The sequence below is a fragment of the Lepisma saccharinum genome, chromosome 10 (assembly GCF_977018435.1).
Source record: "Lepisma saccharinum chromosome 10, izLepSacc3.1, whole genome shotgun sequence".
Taxonomy (NCBI): Eukaryota; Metazoa; Arthropoda; class Insecta; order Zygentoma; family Lepismatidae; genus Lepisma; species Lepisma saccharinum.
This window is the reverse complement of record NC_139238.1, coordinates 42,080,066-42,106,158: the sequence shown is the minus strand read 5'-3', so window position 1 is coordinate 42,106,158 and position 26,093 is coordinate 42,080,066. Positions and strand designations below refer to the sequence as shown.

The 26,093-nt window shown below is 37.8% G+C and overlaps 1 protein-coding gene across 1 annotated transcript in view; it reads right to left on the bottom strand.

The window, feature by feature from the left end:
* The window catches only part of RasGAP1 (Ras GTPase activating protein 1), a 98,306-nt gene extending 83,234 nt beyond the window's left edge, over positions 1-15,072 (bottom strand). The window contains exons 1-3 of the mRNA XM_083129762.1: positions 14,850-15,072; positions 13,556-13,676; positions 6,691-6,892 (exon numbers count right to left, since the gene is read on the bottom strand). Coding sequence (XP_082985888.1) covers positions 6,691-6,892; positions 13,556-13,676; positions 14,850-14,904 — 378 coding nt within the window. The 5' untranslated portion in view covers positions 14,905-15,072. The remainder of the gene's footprint in view (positions 1-6,690; positions 6,893-13,555; positions 13,677-14,849) is intronic.
* Positions 15,073-26,093: the final 11,021 nt, after the last annotated feature.

Genomic DNA, 26,093 nt, shown 5'->3' with positions numbered 1-26,093 from the left:
TTAAAATTTGTTCTTTTGTGGGTTAGTCGAGTCAACTTCCTTTCCGACAACTTCGCGAGTAGCTTTCGCAAGTAGCCGTATTTTATGTATGTGTATGTTCGTGAAATTGTGAATGTAATATTGTATAGTGAAGTGAAGTGTAAGTTGTATTTTAACAAAACAATAAGAGCATTCACAATTGTTTTTTTAAAGAAATATATTATAAGTCAATCAATGAATTCGCCATGTCAGGCAAATGTGTGAATAACCCGAACTTGTTTTGTTATGTTTGCGGGGAATTTACTCCGAAGTCACAGAAATACTATCACTCCTATAGTGAAAAAAGCATATGAGTTGTACTTTGGAAGTAAAGTAGAGGAGGGAAAAAGCTGGGCACCAGGTAAAATTTGTTGTAATTGTTCGAGAACTTTACGTGGTTGGCTTAATGGCACTCACAAATCAATGCCCTTCGGAAACCCTGTAATATGGACAGAACAGAAAGATCATACTACGGATTGTTACTTCTGTTTAACAAACATAGTGGATATAGTTCTAAATCAAATTTATAATTTTTAATCTATATTTTATCCTGATGTTCCTTCAGCCAAGAAACCTACGAGTCATGATTTTATACAAATTCCTAAGCCTCCTAAAGAATGGACAGTGGATGAAACAGAACCAAGCAGTGCTTCTCCAGATGACGAACCTGGATCCTCAGATTCAAACACCGATCCAAATTTTCCTGATCCAAATATACCTCACTTTATTTCCCAATCCGAACTAAATGATCTAGTCAGAGACTTCAACCTTTCTAAAATTCAAGCGGAATTATTAGGTTCTCGTCTCAGAGGGTGGAATTTATTACAAGATGGTGTTAAGGTGACATATCGGAAACGTCAACAATCACGGACACATTTTTTTTCTGTTAGTAATGAGTTAACTTACTGCAATGATGTAGAAGGCCTTCCGCAAAAACTTGGAAGGAGTCACAACCCAAACGAGATTCATCTAAGAATAGTTTAAAAGTAGTATTGTTGCATAATGGGAAAATATACCCACCAGTAACCCTTGCCTATTCTTCCACCATGAAGGAAACATATGAAAGTATGGATACAATATTAAAAGTGATAAATTATGAAAAATATGGTTGGCAGATATGAGGAGACCTCAAAATGATTGGTATACTGTTAGGCATGCAATCTGGGTTTACAAAATTTTGTTGCTTTCTTTGCGAATGGGACAGCTGGGCAGAAGATAAACATTACAACATTGTGGATTGGCCCATATGAAAAAACTTAAGTCCTGGAGAGAAGAGTGTTAGGAATCACCCTCTACTTGAGAAAGACAAGATTTTGTTACCACTGTTGCATATAAAGTTAGGGCTGATGAAAATTTTTGTTAAGGCTTTGGATAAACACAGTGAGGGTTTTGGGTACTTGAGAAAAACATTTCCTAAACTCAGTGATAGTAAGTTAAAAGAAGGCATATTTATTGGGCCACAAATCCGTGAGATCATTCATGATGACAACTTTCTGGAATTGCTACCAGAAAAAGAGAAATGCGCATGGTTAGCCTTCAGACAAGTATGCTGTAATTTTCTTGGAAATGTGAAAACTGACAACTACAAGGAACTTGTTGAAGTGTTATCAGCGCATGGGGTGCAATATGTCCTTGAAAATTCAACTTTTTACATTCACATTTGGACTCTTTCCCCCTTAACTTCGGCGTGGTTAGTGACGAATGCGACGAGAGATTTCACCAGGATATTTCTGTCATGGAGAAACGATATGCAGGAAAATCGGTACAGAACATGTTAGCAGACTACAGTTGGAACCTCAACGAAGAGGTTTCTGGTGGCAGTTACAAACGGCAGAGTTCAAGAAAGAAATTTTGAGAATGAGAGTGAAAAATGTGTTTTTTTTTTCCTTTTTTTTTTTGCATGAAATTACTTCATTGAACAGTCAAAATCGGTCCTATATATATTTTTATTTTTTTTATATTTCATAGTTATTCACTTCAATATTTAAAACTTATTTCATGAGCAAACAAACAAAAATAATTTCAAATTTTGATGTATTATTACAAAGGGAATTACATTTTTATTAAAAACAAAAAATGAAAATCCAGGGAAAACGATAGGTGATACAGCATTTCTACTTTCAGATTTGGATTCAGCGGGGTCGAATTATAAATAATCACCTATTTTCGTTCAAAGGAGCAAAAAAAATTTGAATTTGTTCATCAGTGTAACCTAAGTAATTTTAAAGCTCAAGGAGAAAAGTGAACATTTTGTAATGCAAACATTTGTGAAGATTAATATGTAATTTGTAGGGGCATGCATATTTCGTTTTTGACGAAAAAACGAAATTTGAAAAAACACATTGTAGTGTTAATTTTTCATGTTTTTGAAAGGTGTGAGATGCATTTTGTGACCATTTCTTGTCACGAAATAATGCGAAATGAACTGCAAAAAGCGAAATTAACTCTTAAACACGAAATTTAGGGTTTATTCACCGATGCGGCACCTTCTGAGGTCTGAATTATCCTGAGAGTTATGCAATTCCCGGAAAATTGATTAATTCTGCTGTTATGTTGCAGAAACAAAAATTGACTCCTTTACACAGAAATAAACTTAATACTCGGATAACTACATAAATGGGTTATTAGAAGTGAAATTCTGTGGAATAAGTGTAGTTTTTAAATAAAATTTAGGATTATATTCACAATTTTAAAACCAAAATGTCTTTTTATATACCACTTTTGATCCAATTTTTCACCGCTATAACACCAATATTTTATTTTATTTACCGCTTTTGAACCCGAAATTGACTCAGTTTTTATACCGAAATTTTGCTTTTTTATTTACCAAAAATATGTGCCTCTAGTAATTTGGACTTTTATTTTCAAAGATTATGCAAAGCACTGTTTTAAAGAAAAGAATGTTAATCTTGGAACAGGTAACTGTCAATTTGACTTGTATTGTTGTCATGCTCCTGATGAGATGGGAAGCACATTGTTACGCATCATTGTTGTCCAAGCAAGAAAGATAGATGGAAATAAAAGCAGATGTCCTTATCTTTAATATACATGTGTGTCCATTGTTGTTGTTTCTGTTAATCAACCCATTGTTGTTCTATGTGTTATGTCTTTTATAAGAAATAGCATCTCTCAAGTTTAAAGAGGGTTGTAAAGAACTTGGTGAATTTTGTCAATTTCAACGTTATTTTGTACTTTGAAACCATTTATGATCTGCTTTTCTCAAACATTCTTACATTGAGGTTTTCACAAAGAACACTACCAATTTGTATTACATGCGCCATTGTGCATATGTTTTGTTGTGCCCAAATATATGGTTTTTCAATCCCCCCATTCCTGAGATGACGTCACAGAAGATTCCACATTGAAAGTCTCTACCTGCTCAACCACCGGCTAGCTTTAAGGGCCTAAAAGGAAACTATATTATATGGGAAAATGAGAGAAAATTGAGGCGCATCCTGAAGGAAAGGGGAAATGAATAATTACTGGTGGCACGTAGAAGAAAGGTTCCCTTTTAGAAATGATGACGCGTTGACGTCTTTGGGACTTCCCACTTTTTTGCATTTCTTTTTCTTCTTTTATTGAAAGATTTGAATTGACGGCACCACGTGAGGGATAATTCCATTCCTAAGTCGCCTTAGTGAAATAGTCGATGAGGGAAGAATCAGTGAAGCTAGGGTTCGGTGCCTGCCAGTTGAAACTTTGAACTATATAAGTAATTGTGCGTAAGTTATCATCGTGATTACCGCTGCCCAATCTGGAATCCACCTCTTCTTTCATCCTCATTTCTCTTATCCTACTCTGATGTTCGTCATCATCGCCGCAACCAGAACAGTTCCTACCTTGCACGATTATGTCACAACATGGAGAAATGCGTCAGTTTTGCTGCTATCGTGGATTAAAAGGAAGGCCTTTTCGTTGAAAACAGTGACTGGGAATGAAATCCAAAAAGGTGAAAATGATCCGTTGGCAGCCGTAAGAGTGATTTTTTTTTCAAATTTTCCTCACCATTCTAAAAACCTCTTTGATATTCCAAAATATGAAAAATTACATACACTTAGAATTCCTTCTAAAGCACTGACGTGAATTTTCATGTAGTTTGCTTTCACTGCTATCTAGATATTCTCATTTAGTTTCGCGATATGTAACTATTAAACTATTGAGAATATCTAGATAACAGTGAAAGCAAACTACACGAAAATGCACGTCAATGGTCTAGAAGGAATTCTAAGCAGAAGTAATTTTTCATATTTTGGAATATCAAAGAGGTTTTTAGAATGGAGAGGAAAATTTGAAAAAATTCGTCTTCATGGCTGCCAATGGTCCAGTCGAACTTTAAGCCTGGTGATACAATGACATCGACTGCAAAACCCAATATTCATGGGAAAAAAGTTATTTTGTGCATTTGGTGGGACATAAAGGGTGTTTCATACTATGTATTGCTGCTATCGGGTGAAGCTGTCAATGCTGAGGATTATCAATGGATTCATTTGAGTGATAAAATTGATTCGGAGGAAAGAACCATGGGACTTTTACAGGCAGTGAGACTAGGCAGGTGATATTGCTGCATTATAATACCAGGCTGTACAAGGCAAAATGAATTAAGGAGAAATTTTATTCATTGGGTTGGGAAGTTCCATCTCATGTGGCTTATTCCAGTTTCAGACTACCGTGTCCCAGTTCCTGCACCACCAAGTGGATTCCCACTTCAGACACCTTCAAGAGGTGAAAAATAGCATTGTTAAGTATGCAGACTTCAAACTGCCGTCGTTCTATCACCAGCTGCCCGAAAGATGGCAGTAGCGCATACATTTCAATGGAGATTACTATTTTCATGAATAAACATTATCTTTCCTTTAAAAAAGGTTGAGAATTAATTTAAACACAGGAATAATCTTACTACAGTACTTCTACAAAACGTCAATATCATACAGCAGCAGCCAAAATGGTCTTAAATTTGTCTTTTATCTAACAGATTCAATTATATTTCTGAATATATGCATTTGACAGAAATTTTAAATATATACTTCCTTCATTTGGTTATTGTGTTGCTTGAATATGTGCACATGTAGCCCCAAGGGCATTTGGGAACTTTTCACACTGACATTTCTTCCAAGTTTCTCTTCGATAAGCACACTGCATAGCACTAACTGATCAACACGTTGTTGAGAACAGACACCTCTCTGACTGCTGTGAATGTCAGTACTTGCTTTCACAAGGGTGGATGTGTCATGTTGAAGAAGAATTTATATTCGTTTCTGTGTACAGAGTGATCACAAAGTGGGCATATCCCCTTTCTTTTCAACACTACAATGGTTATGGCTGAATGCTTTATATGGACACATACCTGATACTTTAAGATTCCGGAACATTGTTATGGGGACAGTCATTTTAGTAGCACAGCCGAATTCTGCACCATGTTCTGGCACACTTCGCATTGCAAGTGTGTCATTGAGTAAATAAGACCTTTCCTGGGCAGGAGGTTCTAAAGATTACCCAGCTCCCTAAAATTGATTTCCAAGAAGAAAGACCTCATCTCTTGGGGTTCATCAATGACAGTCTGAAATAGCCAGTATCATGCAACACAAAAGTTACGAGCAGCTGTGAAATATGCCCTCCCGTACGTGATCCTGTATTAATCTCTGCAAAACATCTGCCAGAACATAGCAAAGAATTCGGCTGTGTATAGAAATGACAGTCTCCATACAGATGTTCTGGATTCTTAAACCATCAGGTATGTGTCCATATCAAGCATTTAACCAAAACCATCGTAGTGTTGAAAATAAAGGGAGAAGGGGGTATGTCCACTTCATGACCACTCTGAAGTTTGCTAAGGTGATAAGTAATAAACTGACAAATGTTGATCAGTGTTATTAGTGTTGAGTAAGTTTAGAACAAAATAGTTTTATTGATTCTTATGTGAAAAGAAACTCATGCAGAAGTGTATGGAGGCATTTTTAAGTGAACTTTCTGAAAATATGTGAGAAATGTGTGTCAGTAAAAGGAAACCATTTTCATTTATCATCATCTGTGACAAAAGCACATGATTACTAGAGGCATGCATATTTTGCTTTTGACGGAAAAATGAAATGTGAAAAAACCAACTGTAATGTGCATGTTTTTCATGTATTTCCCTACCATGTTTCATCACGAAATGAACTGCAAAGTGCAAAATAACTTTTAAACACGAAATTTAGTTTATTTACTGAAGCGACATTTCTGAAGTCTGATTTATCTTGAGAGTTATGCAAATCACCGAAAATTGCTTCATTTTGCTGCAAATATTTCAGAAGCGAAAATGGTTTCATTTACACAGGAATAAATTTAATAATCTGATAACTACATAAATGTGATATTAGAAGGGAAAAGTTAACTTTACAAATGTGTAGTTTTTAAATCAAATTTAGTAAGTTTATTCACCATTTTAAGACTGAAATACCATTTTATATCTCTCGATCCCAAAATGTGCCCAGTTTTTGTACAAAAATCTTGATATTTTATTCAGCATAAATATGTGGCACTAATGATTGATTGTAATTGAGAAATATCTTATGCACTTGAGGGATTATGACACATCTCATTTTGCCAGCAAGAGACATGATTTCAGCCACTACACCACCATGCATTTGATTGGCACAATAACCAAACGAAGGCTCTGTAGTTCCTCCTACATACCTGAACTTCACTGTCTGCATCTACTGGCATAATATTGAACCAATGGTCCTTGCTGTGGTATTTGTTCAGATCTTCTCTCTTAATGGCCACTTTCCCTATCACCTTGTCTTGTTTCATTGGACGATCCCTGTCGTACACATACACTGACAGGAATCTGAATGAACGAGGCACCGCAAACTGAAACTCTTGACCGAAGAATGGGCTAGAAGAGGAAATCAATAATGAACACTGTGAAAAGAAATTAAATTACCGAGACAAGTGTATGTCACAAACTTATGTGAAAGTTGTGATTAATCAACACATTCTTTTGGACCAGTCACCTATGCATGCATGAACGACCATACTCGTCCATTGTGCATCTTTGCCAATGTATTTGGGTGAAATGATGAATCACAAATACTGTGCAGAGAAAGCAGCTTATTAGCTATAGTAGAACCAGGCAAAAGAGGCTGCACAGGCTCGCAACTACTGTGTATCATCCTCCTGCAGGCTTTCTGATGCCCAGATTTGAACTGGTGGAGGGCAAGGTGTGCTGAGACTTTTGGCCGAAGGGTCTTTTCCTTGTAGTCGCTCTGAAAGGACACACATATTTGTTTTTGACACACAATATGTGACATTACTATGCTGAAGTTTCGTCCAAAAATGCTTTTCTTGTTTCCTAGTCCATTTCATTAGAATCCATTTCAGAAAGGAATACACAAGTGTTAACTTCCTTTGTGTTTAAAATGGACAAATAATGAAAAATCAGTTCAATATATGTACATTCTAGGGATGGGACAGATAAATCGGCACTCTTATTGGTATTGGCCAATATGGGTATATCAGTGTATCAGTAACATTACCGATAATTTTCCCAATCTGACATATCTATAAATATATTTTAGTTTAGTGCAATACTCTGCCATTTTGTTACATTTTTTCAATATAAACATATAATCTACATGCCCGAGATTTTTTAAAAGTAAACATCTAAATATGAAGCTTCTTTTGCATTGTAGCTATATGGTAACTTACATTTATTGAAGAGGTTAGTGAACCATTCAGGTTCTTCAAGGATCATTTGTAATTTTATATCGGATCGGTACATTATCGGCATCGGACAAATTTTCATATCGGTCCATCCCTAATACATTCTGATTATATTCCAATTTTGTGTTCTATCTTCATGTCCATCAATTTTATCATTTTGTGCAGAAAGCATTATAATGTAGAGAAAATGCAACTGAAACAAACCACTAGAATATACCACATCAGTCTACATACCCACTGATATGAAGACAAAAAGGACATGTAAGGGGTGACCTGAGAAGGCACCACAAAGTCAACCTCACTTCCATGTTACACAAACTGGTAACTGCAGTCTTGTAGACTAACGAAGTTTGGGCATCTGGACCTATGACCAGCATAATCCTCTGCGCGGATGTGTTGTAATGTGTTTTTACTTACTTGTATTGACTGCCTCTTTACAGACTCAGCTTTTAACTAGGCTATGAAGATTTTATCATTGGGGACAATATACCTTTAACTTCTTGTTAAGGACTGCATTAGTTTGAGAATTGAGTGAGGACGTCTTTAACACACACATTTTGTTTGTTTCTTATGGCCCTATCCTCAGCTGTGCTTTAGTTAAGGGGTCTATCCCTATGGTGGCAGGTAAAAAAAATACCCTTTAGAAGTGCTCGTAATACAGAAACCAATCAATCAGGAGAAAAGACCTAACCCCTGTTTCCACGCATGGATTTATTTTAGATGCGTTACTTGGAAATATTAAGCAGAGCCTTATAATGTTTAGTGAAGTTGGAAAAAGCATTTTCTTAATTCAGGAACATTTCAGCAACAGTACACATAAACAGAAGAACACTTAGAAAAATATGTACTAATTAAGCACAATGCACCTGACAACTATTAAAATGTTATCATTTGTTGTAGTTTTTCTTTTTAAATTAAATGCTTTTACTTAGGGATGTGCCGAAGCCGATTACAGATGCATGAAAATCGGCCGAAATTGACATATCGGCATCGGCAAAAATCCGATATTTAAACCGGTACAGATTATACTAGAGTTTTACCTTCGAATAAGTTTTATATTTTAGTTTTGTAAGATTTATTGAAAATTAGGTTATGATTCATCATTGTTGTAGAGTTTTTGTAATAAAATTATTGCAAACTCTCATTCAGAGGATCAACCTAACTCAAAATCGGAAATAAAACAGTACATTGCTGAACCAGGATCTGATGTTGTATTGGAAATTCAAAAATGAGTATTCAAACCTGAAGCAAGTGCTGAGAAAATATTTGGGCATACCTGCTGCATCAGTATTCAGTGATTAAGTGTTCAGTGTTCCTGAACAGATTTGCGATAAGAGAAGAAGTAGGTTACTTCCAGAAGTGCTTCCAAAACTAGTGTTTCTGAAGTTGAATCTGGCAGCAGTAAATTTCCAACATTAAGAACAGGAATTCATTTTGCATTTCAAAGAACTGCTTGTGTACTAATGTAAAATCTCTTCAGAATCCATGTTCTTCTTAAAGGGTCACATAAGCACCTTTTGTAGATGCAAATGTACATTCACATCTCTTGAGAATATATATGTATATACGAGGTTTGGCTAGAAAAAAACCGGATTGATGTTGCTATTGGCAAACAACGAATGCACGAAGGTTGAGCAATGCATGATTCTATACTACCATACCCTGCCTACAGAATGACTAATTGCCCTGGGTGCAGGCCTCTCAGTTTCGCTGTGGCACTTGGACAAAGCGGAACGTGCGTCTGTGCTCCGTCGGAAAAATGCTGAGTATTAAAATGGAACAGCGTGTCAATATGAAGTTCCTTTACAAACTGGGGAAATCCGCAACAGAAGTGTACGACATGTTAAAATCTGTGTAAGGGGATGAGTGTTTATCACGCACACAAGTGTTTGAGTGGTTTAAACGGTTTAAAGGAGGACAGGAAATGATCCAAGACAACCCACATTCAGGAAGATCATGCACGTCAAAAATGGAAACAAACATTCAAAAAGTGAGTGATGTGATTCGAAAAGATCATTGATTGACCATTAGAGCAGTTGCTGAAATCACAGGAATAGACAAAGAAAGTGTTCGACAAATTTTACACGAGAATTTGAACATGAGTAAAGTGTGTTCAAAACTCGTGCCAAGGAACCTGACATTGGAACAGAAGGAAGCTCGAGTGAACATTTGTACGGACACTTTGAAGAACATTGTAACAGACCCTACATTCTTAGAGAGAGTGATAACCTGTGATGAATCGTGGTTTTTCACGTACGACCCTGCCACAAAGTGCCAATCAATGCATTGGAAGACCCCCAGTTCGCCACGTCACAAGAAAGCTCGCATGAGCAAGTCCAAATTCAAAGCCATGATCATTGTCTTTTTCGACAATCGAGGCATTGTGTACGTTCATTGGGTACCCGAGGGTCAAACTGTAAACCAACATCATTACATTAATGTGCTAAAAACCCTTCGTGAGCGAGTAAGAAGACGACGACCTGATTTGTGGCAACGGAAGTCATGGATTCTGCACCTAGACAATGCTCCTGTCCATATGGCCCTGTCAGTTAAGACATTTTTGGCTAAATATGGCATCCCAGTGTTAGAACATCCGCCGTATTCGCCGGACCTTGCTCCCTGTGACTTCTTTTTATTCCCCAGAGTGAAGTCCACCCTGAAAGGAACCAGATTTGAGACAGTAGAAGCTGTGCAAAGAAAAGCGACAGATGTAATGAACATGATCTCCGAAAATGACTGGCAACACTGCTTCCAGCAATGGAAAATTCGTATGGAGCGGTGTACAGATCATGCAGGGGAGTACTTTGAAGGAGATAAAGTTCCTGTTGTACAAAAAGCCGAATAAAAGATATCATAGCATCAGTCCGGTTTTTTTCTAGCCAAACCTCTTATATGAAGGGTGCCAGGTACTTTTTCTTACCAGTCACTAAATGATGTGCAAAACGCAAAATTCTCTGGCCATGGTAAAATATTGCTGGAAACTAATGTTTTCACAGAAACCTTAACATTTGGGTGTGGGGGTCTACCAAAACTGTCTTATCTCTCGAGAAATAGTAACCCCAGTCTCTAGTCATATCTACGAGTATGTCTTTTTTAATTTTTGTCCAAACTGATAGTCAACAAGCATGAAACAATATAATGAATGGCTTTACTTAACTATGCATTATGTGCCACTTTTGGCTAATTTGCGAAGATGGGGATGAGTGATGATATGATGAAATTGATGAATGGACGCTCACAAACATCCATGCCCAGGGTGGGATTCGAACCCGGGACCCCTGGCATCATAGCACGATGTGGTAAACACTCCGCCACATTATGGGTATAGTTAGATTACTTTAATGAAATCTACACATTAGATTGTTAGATATCATGAACAAAGCGAAAAAAAAAATGAACCTAACTGAACACATTCTATGCACTATCACAACCCTAACCTTTACTGATGAGGATGAATGATGAAATTCATGACAGATATAACAGTTCCATACTCTAACCATACTTTATCCTTGACGACATATCATGCTAACCACTACAAAATAAAAGTGCTCTCACTCATCTGGTTTAAATAATATTCTCACTGTACAGAAACTGAATATACACTATACAGTCCATATTTCAATTGCAGAGCCAAGACAACATGGCACTCAAATTATGCATGCAAAATACACTACCTATGACTATCATTGGAAATCAAAAATCTGTCACCAATAAGATTGCACATTCAGCTTTCAGTATTTATTTGGGCATTAAAACTTCTTTTTTTTTGTAAAGTGACAAATGTCAGTTTTTATGATTCATTTCACTACACTGTCACAAATCCAATAAAAACAGAAAAGGAAAGTTTACAGAATGTAAAGATAGATGGAAGCACCATATAGAGTCCAATGAAAGTAAAATCTTGGAATTCAACAGAAATACCAAAGCTGAATAGTTCCAGATACAAAAAGTTAGAAAGTTTGTGGGAACAAAAGAAAGAAAAATTCAATCAACATTATCCTAGAGTGCCCAGTATGAGTTGCAGAGAGATGATGCCGAGAGTTTGTACAGACGACCTCAAGACACTGTCCAGAGTTGCTGACATTTTGCCAAGACATCAAGATGCCCCGAAAATTGTTTTCTTGAATAAAGCACTAGTGAAACATGGGAACTGTTTACATATCAATTTTTATTTAAAAGGACAGTGCAGAATGATTCTTAAAGCATAAGTATGTAAAAGACAATACATATCAATGAAAATATAACAACATACACATATGTACATAAAGGATGACGTGAAGAGATGATGATTAAGTAACTTTCATGATGCAAGAAGAAACAAAGTTCACAAAGCTTATGAATAAGATTAGCAGTGTATAAGTCCTTCAAATTTCCATGTGTATAGTGTAGTGTTAAACAATATAATAGTTCTATCTCTTTAAAGTGAGTTGTCTAGTTTTGTTCTCTAAAAAGGACCCATCCTGAGATAAAGCTGTGGTATACAAAGGAGGTAACATTATTAATTGACACTTACAACATGGGGTCTAGCATATTAATTGGTACCACTTTTTGACACTCGGTGCAGTGCAGGTGTATCCAGTGTCAGGGTGGTGCAAGGAAATTACGTTCAACCAACTAGACGGAAAGTGGTTTTCAAGTTCAGAATATTCAACAAATGACTGTCTACTGCTTTAAACTGTCATTTGATTAGTTAGCACGCACCACGTGACCATACACCGGTCCGAAAGATAGTGCAGGCGGTCAGACAACAAATACACTACTTGCCTCGAAATCAACGAACTACACGACTCGGTGTTGCACCGTGGGTAACAATTACATCTCAGAATAACGTAATTCTTCATTTTTACAGAAGAAAGTACTTACCGAAATGAGTTTCTGTAGCATTTTGAAAGTTCGTGGAGGTATTTTCTTTCATCGTTGAATCTGTTTGATCGGGAATTCATGTGTTTTTCAAGAAAAATATCTCTCCGACGCATAATAGGCATTGCTTTTCTTTGCTTCCTCTACATGAAGCGGATGTTGCGCACGTTTGAAGACGTAACCTTCTGTCAGTGTTTCCAACCACGCCGTTGTTTTACAAGAAGTGAAGTTGACTTTTTTTTAAAGCTGTATCGCATTGTTTTACGAACAAAATTTTAACTATGCTTGCCTAACCTAACCTAGCCAGAAATTGTTCGTCGGCTATCCGGCAATGGTTTGTGGGGCTATTCAGGTATTTTTCGGTTACAAAGGTTGGAAACACTGCATACCCACATGTTGTGTGTTACGGAAGCGAAAAAAGGAAGAACCATAATTACTCTAAATGTCAGAAATTGAAATTATTTTCGTGAGAAAAGCAAAATTACACCTTGAAGAATGTTTCGCAATGCACAATAGGCAAGTATGAATGGAAAAAGTAACGAAATAAACAAGTGAGAGGTGTTCGGTCGAGAAGAGACAAGTACCGCACCATGCAACCAACTAGATGCTTGGTGCAAAGAGTGTCAAAGCGAGTCAAAAAGTGCAGCTAACCAGATGGGGCTAGTATGTTGTTTCTATGAAATTACCTACAAATTCCTGGATGTCATTTCACACTTCACTCCACAGATATGTAGTTTTTCTCTCACTACAAGTAATTTAAAACAATTTCAATTATCTTCACTTACATATCCATGTCACTTCAACCATTTTCTTTGCCTCTGAATGCATCACTACTTACACACATTTCATAGGACATTTCCCAATTATTGACACATCACATTTGCACTCATTTCATATTCACATAATGTTCAAGATGGTTATTACACTGACAAGGAAAATATTATTTGAGTTAGTATAAAAAAAATCACTATCTCACCCGAGAGTTTTTTCCACAGTAGCTGTTCTGAAGATTTCTTCCTGATCCAATGAAAGTGTACAATATACATCCCTTTGTCCAATAGATCCATGGCTTCTAGCTGGCAGGTTCTTTGCTTCTGCTAAAATTAACAATATAAATATGTCCTTGCACATTAACTGTGAAGAAACAACTACTACAATACCATTTAGTGTAGTACTTCAATGAAGTAAATTTACTGATATTTTGCATATTTGCGACAAAAATGGAGGTCAATTAAGAAATTATTTTTTTGTACGAACTTGCATTAAGCCTAATAATAGCCAACAAGGGAAAAATTCTCCTCGCCCATACTCTCACTTTAATCAATGGTTAAACAGTTATTACATTTAACTTCGTCTTGCTAACACAATAAGAATAAATGGCAATGACCTAACCTTCTTTACATCTCAACCATTTTTTCGAAACATTATAATAGACGTTACTTATGCTTAAGCTAGTGAGAAACTCCATTTACAAATAAAGAAATACAGGGAGTACTCCAAGAAATAGTGAGATTCATTCTGGGCAACAAGTAAATTAGTGCACTAGATTAGTAATTGCCGAGTTACCATTTTATTTTAGTCAGGTTAAACTTATGGTAATAACGTCACTGAAAACAGTCATAATGCAATGAATGGTTAAATTATCTCTTATCTATAAATGATATTTATCTAAAACATTGAAACTTATACCAATCCAATGGCCTAGTTATGCAACTTTTAGAATTGCCAAATTACGACAAGAACATATCTGTTATTGCTTTTTGCAAGTATATTTCATTTTGTCTTATTCATAAATATGCAACTCTAATAATGTATAATATCACATGTTACGCCAAACAGCTGGAGCACTGCATTCGTTAGGCAATGTCTCTTTCTAAATGAATGAACGTAGTAATCAATAACGTCAAGTTGAATCATGCATTAATGAATGACAAGGGTTTGACAAAATTGTTCGACACAGCGTCACTTCTAATGCCATCTCTTTTAGTAATGTTAATGAATTTGCAGTATACACACACCATATATTACAGCAATAAGCTCAATCTAAGTTTCAATCACAGTAATGTTTCTTATTTGCACCCAGCTGTACGTTCATTCAACAGATTCTCTTCATGCTTCAGTACCACCTGTTCTAGGTGTTGACAATTTTGACACGATCATTTGATGCACATATTGCCACTGAACGCATAAGACACTCAGCAAATATTATCTCTAGATATTCTAGAATCATTTCGACAAACATTTAGTACAACGATTTACTTGCAACTTACCTATTTTTATCTTTAAACGCTCCTCCACTCGTACTTTTCGCCTGCTCTCCGCCATGTTGCCTCCATCCCGTGTTGGCTGTTCTCGCAACGATTCAATGATCACTTTTGGCGCCCCTGAAAGTTAGACCGCTTCATTTCCTGAATGTCGCAACATTCCCCCTCCCTACACCCAACACGCGGAAAAAGGCCACACCTCATTCAAGCACACTTCCGTCGTTTGCTTCAACATCATCCAATATTCGGGACTCAGCTAACTTTGCGGCCATTCGACTGTTCACAATGTATATTTAGATTTCACGAGACTTTCTCATGAATGAAATGTCACTGAGTACGTGCTAACGTGTAAGCAACACGGAGTACTACAACTTAGCTCCCGCCCGCGTGTGTTCATTAGAATGATACGGGTGCTTTAAAAAACACAGGAAAAGATTACACACATATGCTATCATGATAGCGCGTTTCCTGTAAATAAACATGTCTGGTTTGTTTTATGTTTGAAGAAATGCGTTAGTCTACTTCCCATGACGGAAAAGATACATTTTGTCAGTCATAGAAGAACATTTCCCCCAATGTTTCATTAATCTAACACAATGAAGCGATAAAGCTGCTTTCCTGCAAAAAAAAATCACTTTATGTTCAGAGGCTAATTGGGACTGAACCTAGAGTTTACAGCAGTGGCGGATCCAGGATTGGCAGTTGGGAGTGGCGATTTTCGCCAGGTAGATTAGAGTACCTTACCAAGCCAGGAAACTATCCTGATATACGTACGTTTTCAATTGTTATGTAAACAATGCTGCTTCAAGAGAAGCTGAGTTATCGCCTGAAGTCTGTCTCGTTGGTAGCGTTCGAAACAAGGGTTTGAAAATTCCAATTCTAGACTTTTTTCTTCATAATTATCGTAATTAATTCCAACTTCGTGACACACACATAAAAATATGCATCGTAAATCTGTAAATAAACTGATGACAAACAAAACTGTCACTCATTACTTGCACCTGAGGAAATATTATCACCTTGGCAGACTGCGATATTCTTTCGGACTACAATGCAGAGAGACAGAACTACTTCATAACTTAAAATGTAAATATCAAATACACTTCCTCCATGCTACTAATAATTATAATATATCCAGTGGCGTGCCCAAGGGGGGGTTGATGGGGGTTATAACCCCCCCTTTGGCCCAGTATTTCTGAAAAAAAAAAAGAACGTCAAAGGTAGGAAAATATGACAAAATGAGGGCTGACTACAAAGAAAAAGTATACATAACCCTTCCCTTTCGAAAATCCTGGGCACGCCACTGAATATATCAAAACATACGTTTAGAGTTTAGATTATTTTAACAAGAATAAAATATTGGTACTGTACCTGATGATCGGGCCAGATACAGAAGCTAGAAGATCCATACGAAATCGCAAAAATTCACGGAAATTGCCTTCATTGCAAGGGACTGGACCTTTAGTTTCATATTCGGAGAGTTTTCCGTCATCCCTGTGAACCTCTGAAGGGAACGTTTTGACGTCCAAGCAGTATGACAGTTTTCACAATAGCAGTAAGTAACTTTTCCCTGTTTTCAGCTATTTGTTCTAGGTGTTTGTTTTGCTGAATATTTATTACGTCGAGACTAGGATCACTTCGCATCTTCAAAAACCGTTTCTCATCTTCCACTGCCTTTTTGTGATAATCTTTAGATTCGTGAACGACCAAATCACCAATATTCCGTGTTAAAATTGAAAAATCCTTCAAAGGTTTCGTAACTAATTTCCCGAGCGTCGCATTGTGTTTAACGAACCCCCTTTACCCGGCATCAGCAGGTAAGAAAATGGGACAAAATTTACACAGGTCTAGCTCCAGTGGAGTAGCAGCCGCCCCCGCAACCCCTGCGATTCGGGGGGAGGGGAGGGGGCTGGGCGCGTTGGTCTCTCTAAGCTCATGAAGTTTTATTTAATTTCACAAATCCAACAGATAGTGTTGGTTTGGTTATTTAAAAAAAATACGAAATAGACAAAAAGCACGTCAACAATGACAAAATTAGGACTCGAAATTCACTGATATGAGCACTATACGACGCACGTTTTTAGAAGCGATATCGGGCGGAGCTACTGAAAGCGTGTCCTTGGCGACCAGCCAATGGCAGGAGTGCAACGTTCAGTGGCGGAGCGTGAACTTTCCAACAGTGTAAGCCTATCAAGATGAAGGTTATTTCCCGTTGTGCTTATTTTTGGGCTGACATGGTTAGCGATTTATCCACATACATCAACCCCCCCCCCCATTTTTTCAGAACACTTCCCTGGAATTTTTCACCAAATTAAAAATTCTGGATAAATCCCTGGGATTGTTGTTTTCTTTGCTAGGCTGTGTATCTCCTACATTTCAACTGATAATTAAGTCAGTCTTATTCCTATCACAATGAGTAACGTAACGATAAAAAATATGCAAAGTTAGATAAAATGAATAATAATAATAATAAACGAAAACAGAAGGAAACAGAAAAGTGCTGAATACTTTTTACACCCGCATAACCAAGTATCAGCTTCGTACCCTGAATCACAAAATCGGCGCACTTTATTTTTCGTTTCTGTTACTATGCCTGCTAGAGAAGGAAGGGGTGGGCCTACCTACATCCACAAGTTTCTTCTTGGCAGCAAAATCCTTGCTGGAAAACGGCGTCTTCAACAAGTTCTCCACCCCACCGCACAATCACTCATTTTATTCCATAATGCACTTCACTATCCAACCACAGCACAGGGCCGACAGTCCGCTTTCAATAGATGGAATTCGCAAAAGCAATACCTCGACAACAAGAACGGGGAAACAAAAATAAACCAGATCCAAAATTGGTCACTGCTCAAAGCAGTGATCTTTCGGACTGTGAGGGGAATATCCCTTTCGGATATAAATAACTCCCCTCTCTTGCCTTAAAATTCCCTATATTTAGTAAAAATGAAAAATACAATATTAATTATAAAAGAAATGCTCACTAATTGTAGGGACATATCCATAAATTTCTATCAAAGGACATGTAAATGCTTTCTTAGGATAATGTAAGAGCAAATCTAGCACCTAAAAGAACATAAACAGGCTTTTCGAACGCTGTTCGAAGAGTGTTTGAATCACGGACTACGTAATTAATAATATTTGATTCACATTTGACATAAGATTTGTAAAATTGTTTCAATCTTCAGCTTTCATTAACATTTATTTATTTATTTATTTTTGCCCTTTTTAGCTCTATTATTACCAGCTGAGTTCATACATAAACAGAAAACAGAGATCTTAATATTTCTGATGTTTATGCTCTCCTACAAGCTAAAAACAGAAACAAGAATTTAGCACATCAATGTGTATCTAGTTTTCCCGTATCCCGCTCATTTTTAGGTTTCTCCTTTTTACCCTTCATGTTAGATTTTTGCTTCAGAATTCCCTGTTCTTGAAAAAAAAAACTCCTTGAAGCACCACCGGCTCAAATTGCCGTCAACCATTCATACCCGGCAACGCTGGAGCCCCTCCTCTTGCAGGACCTGTGTCTCGCTGGCACGTATTCAGTGAAGCCAACCCAAGCATAATGGTGCTAAATCTCGCACAAGTTTAAAAAGTTGTTTGTAAGTTGGGGATATAAATAAAACAAGAGGGCCAATTTTCGTTCTGATTGAATTTTCTCAAACTTTTCACGTATAACGTCGAACCTGGTCGAACCCATGCCGTTGGTTGAACCATTCGAATTTGTATTTATGTTTTTGTTATAAATTAATATTAATAATATGAAAATCACAGAACAATTTAGTAGTATGTAGCATAATTTCGGAGTTTAAACCATACAATCGATGTTCACAAGGGGCAAGGCAAGGAGACACTTCCTGAAAAATGAATGTCAACCATTTTCACACAAACAATTTCATTTCAGTCACATCAAATTGTTAATTATTGTAAGGGCGTTGCAGAAAAATGTTAACTTCAAATTGAATTAGTATATTTTAAGAAGGGAAATATACCTAGTTTACCCCAACCCCTAAAAAAAAAAAAAATGCTTAATCCTCCCTGGTGGAAATACTGCGGACGTCCATGAACAACACTTTTTCCAAACATGAGGTTTGCAACGCTACTGTAAGCCTGTGGCCGTAGGTTTACAAACCTAGGGTTTGGCCCGCTCTTCTCCCTATATTCCTTGCTCTTCTCCATTCAGATACTGTAGGCACTGCTCCTTCATGGTCAGAAATTTGTAAGGCAACGTTCAGACGGCTTACATCTTTCCGCAAGCAGAAGGCGGGAGTTCCCATGTGCCCCCTGGTGCTGAAGTGTTGCAATCTAACAAACAGGATCTCGAAGACTGGTATCGGGCCGAGTTGAACTTTGAAGTTTTAACGAATTTTGCCATATAATTACATACATTTTACTAGAACTAATAAAGTGTAAGCCCTGCTTACATGGACGCTCCGCGCCTGGCAACGTTGTACAGTTAGGAGAATGCGGCGCGCAAGTTAAACGCCGTGTTCTGTATTTTTTCTTGCGCGCAAAAGGTTTGCATAAAACTCGCCACTTTAAGGCTAACCGTAAGATGGGGCACCACATTTTGAACATGACCGTCCAAGTCCCATGAATTTCCGTCGCCTACAGCCGGAATTATCGCTTCTCGAAGAAACACGGGAAACAACACGTCTCTACACACACACACACACACACAATGACCCCTTTCGTTTTCCATCCGTGTTCAGTCTGTTTTTTTCGTTGCCACCGTGTTGACCCCGCTGAGTTGTTGTGTCTTGGTAAAGCTATGGTTGTCAAATTCTGCTGAATATACACAATAACCTTTCATTGTTGTTGGCATTCACGAACATTGCGAGTCAGTTAAGTCAGTTTGAGTTCAGCGTTTTCGTAACAAGGGCGGTGTAAGATAATTATACTCGTACGACACGAAGAACAATTGTGAGAGGATTCAATACAGCCCTTATTGATTGATTGATTCGATTTATTTTACTTCGCTTTTCTGCCACTTTTGGCTAATCGCGAAGATGAGGATGGGTGGGTGATATGATGAAATTGATGAAGGGAAACTTACAAACACCTATACCCGGGCCGGGATTAGAACCCGAGAACCCTGGCGTCGTAGCGCGCTGTGTAATACAGCCATTATGTTCGATAGTTGTGCAATAGTTTGTGTTCCGTGAGTGTTATTAAATAATGTCGCGCCGGCCCCTATGGTGCAGTGGTTAGCATATCGCGATACGACGCCAGGGGTCCCGGGTTCGAATCCCGGCCTGGACGTTTATGAATGTCCATTCATCAATGTCATTATATCATCACTCATTCCCATCTTCGCAATTAGCTAAAAGTGACAGAAAAGCAAAGTAAAACAAATCAAATCAAATTAATAACGTTGCTCTCGAAACGTAGTACCAGTAGTACAGGCACCGAGGGTAATAGTATATTACGTTCACAAGACAGAAATATTACTTTTAAAGTATATTCTTAATTCAGTAAATTGGCGTCGGAAGAAGTGCGTGCTGAAACAGTGTTTTCTCAGAGTAGAGAACTTACGGCTAATGCGTGTGGTGTATTTGTTTGTACTGTGTTGCGTAATATAAAACAGGGTAAAGTATCTACCACAGAAATCGGTGATCCCCTATTCAAATCTCCTGGGAAACATGCCAGAAAACAGAAACGAGCGATGATGATGATGACCTTGCAGTTCCTCTACAATAAATACCTTCAAACTTCTTTCAGGTACGAGTTTCTCTTATATGCCGCAGTGATATGATATAATCCTGTGTAGAATTCTTCACTATATATTTCATTGTACTCAAATGTCACGTGCATTCATTATATATAATAAGTTGAATATTGGACACAACGAATTCTCTGTGTTTCCCTTCCGCTAGCAGTTGGTTTGACAACAGCGCAAGAGCGCTGGCAGCGTATTGGCTGAACTCATGTTCCTTCTAAAAGCTTACGCCGTATAGTCACGTTCGATCTTATCGGAATAGCTCGGGAATAGCTGGCATGTGACCTGAAGAAAGCAGAACAATGTGTGTGTGTGTGTGTAAATGAAATATAAGATTATTGTCGCAATCTATAGCTTAAACTTCCTCTCGTAAAAGCTCATGTTAAGTGCTAGACCCGTATTAAAGTACAAGAAAAGCTTTGGTTGGTGTTGCTATGGGAGAACTGTACGGCCTAAACAATATACATGCCAAGGGAAACTGCCGCTTAAAGAAGTGCGTTAAACGATGGAACCACAATCTGGATGCCGTAGATTCCAAGTTCGAATCCCAACAAGGGCATCACTTTTCTTTTGTAAATGCCCAGTCATGAATGCAGAGCAAATGTTGTTATACACTTTTCAACTTTGTTATTATTTGAGGTCAGAAGAGATAATTTAAAATTCTTTCCGCTTTGAAAATGAATACATCCAATAGGAAACAGTGATTCGAGAGGGCCCGACTAATGAACGCGTGAGAAGGAAAGGAATTGCATGGAGGGGACAGCGCGGCTGGAGCTACCAGCCGTTTGCAGCGGCGCACACTGAATTGTTGTTGTTGTTTTAAGTCCACTTTATTCACAGAAAGGTTAATCTGGACTGGACATACAGTTTAAAGTATTGTGCCATATGCGTCCACAGGGTATCGAGTCTTATTACAAGGCGACGACATTACAACTACGCCACAGCGCGCACTGCTTCGCTCCACCCACTCGCTTTCTCCCTTCTCTACCGTTACGCGTGCGCTTTCTCCGACGAATCCTGTGACATAATCAAGGGGTCCCAGTTCGATACCCGGTGGAGGTACATAGTGATTCGAATCCCACTTTAAATTGTAGGTCCAGTCCCGATTAGCCTTATAGTGCATAAAGTGGACTTAGAACATCAAATCAAACAAACAAACAATCCTGTAAAGTAGTATAAGGTCGTTGTGTCACTTTTATATCTCCCCTCCAGTTTTTTTCATGGCTGACTGCGACATTCTTGAAACTTTGGTAATTAATTTTTACTGAAAATTAAACTAGGTAAATCCCACATTCCAGATTAACTTATCTGTGCATAAAGTGGACTTATTTTCTACCGATACAGTGCTTTTGCTACATTTTGCCATTTGCCATTTGCCAAACGCATGGTGCTTCAAGTATGCCATTTGCTTGCTTGCTTGTTTGTTTAGTTCAGTTTATGCACACCGCGGCCAGCTAAGAAGAAGGCATCAAGAGATGAATATAGTCACAGTGCTTCGTCACAAGGGTCATATTGTCAAGACAGATATTTCATTATTTAGTGAAATGAACGAGGTAGAACAAACATTCCTCTCACAGAAATGGCAGTTTCAATAGGGTAGTCGGACAATTGCGATGGCGAAAAATTGCGATGACGGACAATTGCGATGAACACAGTTAGAAATGAAAGGACGGGCGGACAATTGTGATGACATTTTAAGTCTTCTATCAAATTGAAGGGTAACTTAACACACCGTACAATACCTCTTACAAGGTAATTATGTGAAATATTGATATTTTGGAATAGAACACTGATTCCTTTCACACTTTGTTCAGGCTTGAGACTGGCAAGGTAGCTTGTAAACGTAGGTACTTGCATTACAACCATTTTGGCGTGTTTAAAATCAGTGTTATTCCACGCATCGTCAGTCTTCACTATTTCCTCACTCTCGTATTTTTGTTATTACTTTTCTCTCTTCTTTCATTTCTGGCTGGGAATTTGGTTCAATAAAGTTTTTGAACATTGGCTAGAGCCAACAGGCACCTTTTGAAGTCAGCCTGCGAATACACTTTCCAACTCTCTTGTCGATTTTAATGTCCTGCTTCTTCTTTTTGTGACCTTCTAGATTAAGTTCCATCCGCATGTGCTTGATGTTGGTGTCTTCTGCTTGGCTCTTGAGGCAGGCCAGAACATCATGAAGTTTTGGATATGGTCTTCCAAGCCACCTATTTATTTTGTTTTTCCAACCTTCTACAGCAGGGGTTTCCAACTGGCGGCCCGCGGGCCGCATGCGGCCCGCGATGCCTTTCTTTGCGGCCCGCGAAGCCAGTTTACAAAATACATTCATTTTATGTATTTTTATTAAAATACGTTCTGTGTTTACTGAAGGAACGGAAGCTCTGTGAAGATAGACAATATCACAGGTAGAATTGATTCTGCAGTCAATAATGATCATCAGAAAAATCTAAAGTGACATAACTTTCTCTTCACACCATGCATTCTACCCCTTAGAGATCTGTTTTACTACGCACGAAGTACGAAGAGATTTCCAGTGTTCTAACTCGGATTGTACAGTGACTGATTGTTAAAGTTTGTGCAAATATCGAAATGAGCAATATCTCAAAAAACGTAAGATTCAAAATGAAAATAGAACCTATCAAGAACGTTGGGAAAAATACTACATCGTTACAAACAACAATGGCAAGAAAAGGGGCCAGAGTTTTTCAAATACCTTTCAAAGGAACGCTTTCCAAACCTTCGTAGTTTTGGGCAAAGAATGACGTCGATGTTCGGGAGCACATACACGTGTGAAAGTGCTTTTTCTTCAATGAAGTTCATCAAGAACCGCTACGGAAGCCAACTGGCAGATTCTTCACTGCTTCACCTTCTGAGACTTTCAAATACAGAAATTGAAGTGGACATTCCAACTTTAATAAAATAAGTAGATCGGCCTCAATTTTCACATTGAACACTCACTATGAAGGATTCTTATTTCTATGGTGTGTTTTTCATTTCTTTCAATTGATCCATAAGTATTGGGATTTTGTGAAATAAATTGTAATAATACAATTTTGATCTGTGATTCCATTGTTTCTATTGCCTCATTTTAGAAATTTAGGTCATGCGAAAGTACTACATTTTCAGTTCAGTACTTACAATTTTTGTAATTCTTAATCCCCCCCGCAAAAAAATGCGGCCCGCCAATCAACCGCTGTATATAATTTTGGCCCTCGGACTTTGTGAAGTTGGAAACCACTGTTCTACAGCATTATTAGTTCTGTGGCGCCTTTGGTTAGGTTAGGTTAGGTCCTGATCGTCGCAATTGTCCTACCATTAATTTGTAAAATGACTTTCACCGTCAAAATCATCGCAATTGACCGTGATTTTAGCATCATCGCAATTGTGCGTCATCGCAATTGTGCGTCATCGCAATTGTCCTACATTCCTCAATAGAATTCACAACCATTTTGTCACGCTTCGAAATTACCAGGATTCTTTTGTTTGTCGCTTCATTGGCCAAGATGAGCAAGAATGCACATTATTCATGAAATATGCATAAACAATAAAACATTTTTATTACGTGTTCACTTTTCCCTTAAGATTAATCATTAATGTCCATGTTTTTATGTATCATAAATTTAGCCCTTGGGCAAGGTAGCTTTCATCGAAGTCGGTCACGCGATGCATGTTGACAAACTGCATTGTTTGTTGAATAGACGCGGTTAGGGTCAATGATTCACACCTTCTGTATGTCAGGCTGGTTTTTCTCTTGTTTTCAGTTCTGCATGAGAGGACGGTTATTGTAGCTAGACGAGAGCTTTTGGAGGATTCCAGAACAGCCAGTAGCGTACCTGGAATTAGTTGTACGCGAAGGCGGCAGGGGCGTATGCAGAAAGAAAATTTGGAGGGGGTCCAGCCAGGGGTGCTTATCCCCCAAGGCCAATGGCGCATGGCCCCCCTTTCTATAATACTACGAGTGTTTTTGGTGGTTTGTTTTTCTTGGGATCGCAATGTCAGAATAGAATGTCTGTTGACACTTTTCAGAAGCAGTTTGAAATATCTCGTAGTCTCTGAAGCAGTTCTATGACGCCTCTTGCATAAGAAAGAGCAGATGCTGAATTGTGATGAGGGCTCTAAATACTTTGGCAACTGTACAGTAAAACTGAAAATCTTTTCACAGATAAGGAGTACGATTAAGAAAGTTCCCTTTTCAACTGCGGCTAGAAGACCACTTGCTTGAGAAGGTTCACTCGGACAGCTCCAGTTATTTGATAATGTTGAAGAAATTTAAAATAAAAACAATAAGTGAATCATATTTTTCTAGAAATCGAGTTTCACACACTGACAATAGTTTGGTTTTACTGTCTGGTACATAATGCAATATATTTATTTTTAGTAGTATTTCACCTCTGCATGTAAAATTTCTAAAAAAAACAACAGAAACACACACACACACACACAAACTTCACTTACTGTACCAAAACACCTCACTGAGGTCAGGTTTTCAGCTCATATATCACTATTCAGTATGAAACTTAAAAGTACTTTTAGTGGATGTTATTTTCAGAATCCACAAACCGTGCACACAGAGAACATTTTCTATATCTGACACCTCAAGTGTCTCATAGGAAAGATGCTGAATCTACCATGGTATTTTCAAAAAGAAGAAAGGAATTTGGAGGGGGTCCGGACCCCTTCGACCCATCCCCTGGATACGCCCTTGAAGGCGGGTATTCTCTTTTAATAGTTTGTGCTATATTTTACCATCTTTTCATGTAAGAAAAACGCCTTCTATTTATGGTACGAGGCAGTGACGGCGCCAGGGAAAAATGACTGGGGGGAGCGGAAGGGGGGCGACAAAATATTGTTGGGGGCAGTCACATTGAAACGCCCGAAAACATTATATATAAATATAATATATATATAAATATAAAATAATGCTTATAATAATAATAATAATAATAATAATAATCGTCTTTCAGATGAAACTACTGATATAAATAATATTCAAGTTATAAGATAATAATATAAATGCCGAAAAAAATGTTTCGAAGAGTTTAATTTTCTTTCAAAATAAAAATGATTTTGGAAGAAATTAACCTTTTTAAGTATTAGAAACAAAGAAAGCCATTTAGTGAAATGCAATTCTCCTGTACGAGAATTCTGCTGTATGTGCTTTGGAGAACACATTGCCTACCTTCGGTACGTCCAGGACTTGACATTTCTTCTCAATACCAAGGACAGCCAAATGAGGCAGCTGGTATCCAGCATCCTGCTTCAAGCAAAGCTTTTCAAAGGTTTCAAACACGAAAAGGTTCTTTCACACGCTGCATTGGGAACTGGAATTGTTACAGAGAATACAACTAGAGTGAGAACCTTGGGAAATGTCAATTTATACTTTCCTAGGAATACAAAGAAATCCATTAAGTGGAGTACTTTTGTTCCATCTTTGTAACGCTGAAGAGTTTTGGGCAAAATCTGTTTTTCACCTTTCATGGAAATGTTATCACAGGAAAAAATATCTTAAAAAGGTTACAGTTATCTCATAA